Genomic DNA, 4,680 nt, shown 5'->3' on the forward strand with positions numbered 1-4,680 from the left:
CTCTCTCTCTCTCTCTCTCTCTCTCTGCCCCCCATGCCCTCATTCCTGTTCCCCAATTCCTGGTGACTCAGATCTCAAATAGCCACCCTGAATTATTACTCGCTGCTGGTACTTCCTCCCCCACCCTTTCTAGCTCCCTGATCCGGACTGTACTGTGTGTCTCCACCGGCCGAGAGTTCAAAGCCCTCCCAGTCCCCCGGCCCCAGCCCTGCTGACTCACGGGAGCTGCACTGGGCCCCGAAGAAGCCAGGCTTGCACCGGCAGAGTCCTGGCTTCACACACACCTCTTCTTCCTCACAAGCATCAGGCCCCTCGCAGATGGCTGCAAGATAAGCATGATCAGCCAAGGCTGGCTTGGGGATGGGCGGTGAGGGAGAGGGCACCAAGGAACATCCCCCACCCCTGATTTCCTGCTCGTTTCAGGAGGACCCAAGCACCCAAGCACACAGTAGGTGGCCCTGGGGGTAAATTGAGGGAGGTTGTGTTGGCCAAGAAGAATGGGGTTGGGATTGGCAGGGAGGGGGGCGAGGCTCTCTCTCAGCTCAGTAAGGGTAGATTCTTCTCTGAGTAGGTGCCATCCTCGCCCCTCACCCTGGGGGGCTCCTTTGATACTCACGGGTCGTGCACTCCCGGCCCTCCTGCCTCCAGCCTGGACAGCACACAGACTTGGCGGGGGAGCTAATGGGACAGAGCCACAGTCAGAGGGCTGAGGCCTACTAGTGAGGTTAAAGATGAGAAATCAGGGCCCGGGGAACAGCCCGCCTGCACGTTGGCCACTGTCTCTGGGACTCTGGGAGCTGGGGTGCAGGGGGAACAGCAGGGCTCCAGCAGGGCCCAGAGCCCCATCATTCCCATATAGCCCCACAGATAATGCATCTCCGCCACTCGGGCCCCCAGGAATCCCAGGCCTGGAAATAGGGTTTTCAGGGATGGGGCCATCTTGGACCCGATTCCCCCCTCCAAGCCATCAAATGAGCAAGGCCTCCCAGCTTCCAGCAGAGATCCCCTCCCTACTCCCTGACCCCTCCGACACATCTGGGAGTCCCTTCCCTGGTCCATCAGCCCCAGAAGCGTCCTCCCACCTATGATCGCAACATCTATCTCCCCCCACACACACACCCTGACCCAAATCCCACGCTCCTCCTTGTCTCTTCATCTTTCTCTGGCGAGCCTCCTGCCCTACCTTCCATCCAGGCAGACGTGCCTCCCCAAAGGGTCCAGCTCCAGCTCCCCTAGGACGCCCCGAAGCCAGAGCAGTAGCAGCAGCAGCAGCCACGGCCCCATGGCAGCCAGTGCGGGCTCAGTCAGTCTGGCTCTGCCCCCCCAAATTCCCATCCCCCTCCCTACTTCCTCCCAAGGCTTTTCCTGAGGAAACTACAAAAGGGGGCCCTCCCTCTCCAGGGTGCAGGGTGGGAACAATGAGAACAACAGGACTTCCCCAGGGCAGTAAGGTGACGGGACAGGGAAGGCATGTGCGTGTGTGGGTGTGTTGGGGGGCAGCATGTGGAGAAAGGGGGGCCCTCTAAATTAACCTAGAAAGAGAAAGGAAAAGCGAGCTCCTTTCTTTCTGCCCAGGGAGCATGTAAGCTCTTAAAGGGCAGAAACGGAGCTCCCAGCGCCCAGCGCCGTTCCTGCACATAGTGGGTCCTCAACACGTGCTTGTTGACCGATTCCTTTCAGAGGTGGGGGTCCGGGGGTTTGGGACGCGGCATCTGCGGCCAGACTGGACTGATACGCTGGAACGTTTCTCAAGCTTTGATCTCTTTTTTTATTTTGGTTTACAAGGAATAAGGGAAGGGCAGAGTTTGAAGTAAAGGCAAACTTTGGTCGGTCAGTCGGACAACAAACATTTATTAGGCACCTGCTCCGTGGCAGGCATTCACAGAGCTGGGGATAGACAGGAACGAAGGGGCTGCTTGCCCAGAAGCCCACAATCTGCCATGTTTGTTGAAAGAACTGAGCCAGGGCTGGTCAGGCCGGTGATCATGGGGTCCCCGCCGAGGACGCAGGGGGAGGCGGTGGCGGCTCCTCCTGGGGGTGGGTGAGGTCTTCAGTTTGTGGGAGCTCTGAGGAAGGCTCTGGGTTTCCCCAATACCAAAAGCTGAAGCTAGGGGAGATCCAAGACGATGGCGATTAGCCCGTGCCACGAGGAAGGCCACGGCAGTCACAACTCTACAGCCGGAAGGGCTCTCAGAAGACATCTAGGTCAAGCCTCTCATTTTACAGGGGAGGAAACCGAGGTCAAAGAAAGGGAAATGACTTGCCCAAAGTCACATAAGTAGCACATGCCAGAGACTGAGTAGAGTGGGGAAAAGAAAGCTGAGAAAAAGCAGAGATGAGGCAGAAACCAGAAAAGGAAAATAATGGGGGGGGGGCACCAAGGAAAGATGTGAGACCAGCAAGAAATATACAGAATGTGGGCAGGCAGCGGCTGAGAAGAGCTGAGAAGAGCTGGGGCTCATGGGAGGAAGAGAGAACCGATGGGAAAATCTGGTAGAAAGCTGTGTAAAATCAGAGAACTTTGGGGCAAACAGACCCAGGGTGGGGAGGAGAATCCTAACTCGGTCTCCCTCCTTTTCCTTCTCCAAGGAGCTCCTACCCTTGCCTTCTCCCAACCCCAACATACAAACTCCTGATTCTGGATCCAGGGGGTGAGGGTGGGCTCGTCCCCTCCACGCCAGGAGGCGGCAACCAAGAGGCGTCATCGTCATCATCGTCATCATCGCTGAGGCAGAAAAGAGAGTCTGGGTGAGGGCCGGAGCCCATCTGTCTAGCCCAGGCTCTTCTTCCCCCTCTTAGCTGTGGAGGGTTCTTCGGCCATCCCTGTAATGCTGGACGTTCACAGACAGACACACACACATACACACACACTCTCTTATCTCACACACACAAGCTTTCTCTATCCCTCCCTTATTCTCTCTCCTCCTTCTCCCCTCTTTTCTCTCTGTTTCTCTTACACACACACACACACACACACACACACACACACACACGCCAGAACTAACCATCTCTAGCACGAGAGGCAGCAAACAGACTTGGGTTTGAGTCTGGCCCTTAGCACTTAATAGCTGTGACTTTGAGCATGGTATGAGTTCTTTGAGCCTCAGTTCATCTGTAAAATGGGTCCAACCCAACTTGTACCACCTACCTCCCCGGTGGTTTCATGGAAAGCACTTTGAAAAGCAAACCACGTGGTGTTATTTTGTGTTTGTTGCTCAGTTGTTTTCAGTGTGTCTGGCTCTTTGGGACCCCATTTGGGGTTTTCTCCGCAGAAATTCTGGCATGGTTTGCCATTTCCTCCTCCAACTTATTTGACAGATGAGGAAACTGAGGCCAGCAGGGTGAAGTGACTTGCCCAGGGTCACACAGCTAGTAAGCACCTGAGGCTGGATTTGAACTTGGAAAGAGGAGTCTTCCTGACTTCAGGCCCAGCCTGTGCTCTGTGCTCTAGGCGCCACCTAGCGGCCCCGGCGGGATTCTTCTCATGTGAATTGAATGAATGAAGGTGGTTCCTTTGGGATGGAAGATCAGAGTCCTCCTGCCCCCTCCTCTTCCCTTCCTGGCTTTGGGGCGCTGAGAAGGCTGAGGGGAGGCTGAGGGAGTCCGTATTGGGGACCATTGGGCACAAAAGCAGGGAGCTTAGAATAGCCTTAGCCTGGACCCAGGGGGAAGAGCACTGGGTGAGAATCCTCCTGCACTTACTTTGCCAGGTAGCTTCCAGAGGGTTTGCAACAATGGACTTGGTAGTCAGAGAGAGCAGGGTTCAAATCCTGCCTCGGACCTCAACTAGCTTTGTGACCTTGGGAAATCAATCTCGGCCTCAGTTTCCTCCTCTATAAAATGGGTCTAGAATCCACCCTTACCCCACAGTGGGATAAGCGATCCCATGGAAGATGGTTCTGGGAACCTAACTTAACCAACGGCCTAAATGGAAGCAATTACCATTCTTATGGTTTGTAAGAGCTGCAAAGGCTAGGCCATGGGGCTGTGACTGGCCCAGGGTCATACAGCCAGGACGTGTATCTGGTTATTCTTATAAAGACGCTTATCCTGAGACTCAGTTTTCTCATCTGCACAGTGGGTTGGTGTGGTGTATGTCATATATGTGCGTACAAGATAGGACTGCCACCACTTCATGGGTTGCAAGAGGGGGCTCTGACCATGTGAAAGCGCCAGGAAACCGCATCCAGGAACCAGGAACAGACAGCCCTCCCCAAGCCTAGCGTGTGTGCGTGTGTGTCCCCACCTTGGCTCTGGGCAGGCACCGAGAAGACAGCCTGAGCTCCGGAGGGCCCCGGCTCCTTCCCCGGACGGGCCCTCACCTGCTCCCCGGGGCGTCGGGGGTCCCCAGCATCTTGGCCTTGATCTTCCTCCGCTGTTTCTTCACGGTCAGTTTCATGGCATCGAGCAGGAGCCCCGGGACGCGGCGGTCCGCGAGCAGCTCCCTAGAGGCGGGGGAGAGAGCAGGGCGCGAGTCTGGACGCCCCAAAACCCCAGCGGTCCCCCTGGGGAAGCGTCCCCAGGCGCGCCAGCATCCCCTTTGGCCCTGCAGCCAAAAACAGCTTGCCAGGCGGAGAGTGAGAGCTGAAGAAAGCCCGTGACTGCCCCCTAGCGTGGGCTTAGCCGCATGGGAGCCAGTGGAGAGGAGGCCAATGGGGGGGCGGGGGCGGGGTCCGCGGC

At 56.6% G+C, this 4,680-nt stretch overlaps 2 protein-coding genes across 2 annotated transcripts; both read right to left on the reverse strand.

Annotated features, from left to right (window-relative positions):
* Window positions 1–9: 9 nt before the first annotated feature.
* Window positions 10–1,290, reverse strand: LOC123256666 (scavenger receptor class F member 1-like). The gene is made up of 3 exons (XM_044685250.1): window positions 1,184–1,290; window positions 617–678; window positions 10–322 (listed from the first exon to the last, which is right to left on the reverse strand). Exons 1-3 carry the CDS (start codon window positions 1,282–1,284, stop codon window positions 96–98), a joined length of 390 nt encoding a protein of 129 aa, XP_044541185.1. The 5' UTR covers window positions 1,285–1,290; the 3' UTR covers window positions 10–95.
* Window positions 1,291–1,834: 544 nt separating this feature from the next.
* Window positions 1,835–4,484, reverse strand: LOC123256665 (rab-interacting lysosomal protein-like). The gene is made up of 3 exons (XM_044685249.1): window positions 4,323–4,484; window positions 2,627–2,725; window positions 1,835–2,107 (listed from the first exon to the last, which is right to left on the reverse strand). Exons 1-3 carry the CDS (start codon window positions 4,397–4,399, stop codon window positions 1,984–1,986), a joined length of 300 nt encoding a protein of 99 aa, XP_044541184.1. The 5' UTR covers window positions 4,400–4,484; the 3' UTR covers window positions 1,835–1,983.
* Window positions 4,485–4,680: the final 196 nt, after the last annotated feature.

This window comes from Gracilinanus agilis, unplaced genomic scaffold, assembly GCF_016433145.1.
Source record: "Gracilinanus agilis isolate LMUSP501 unplaced genomic scaffold, AgileGrace unplaced_scaffold8006, whole genome shotgun sequence".
Lineage (NCBI taxonomy): Eukaryota > Metazoa > Chordata > Mammalia > Didelphimorphia > Didelphidae > Gracilinanus > Gracilinanus agilis.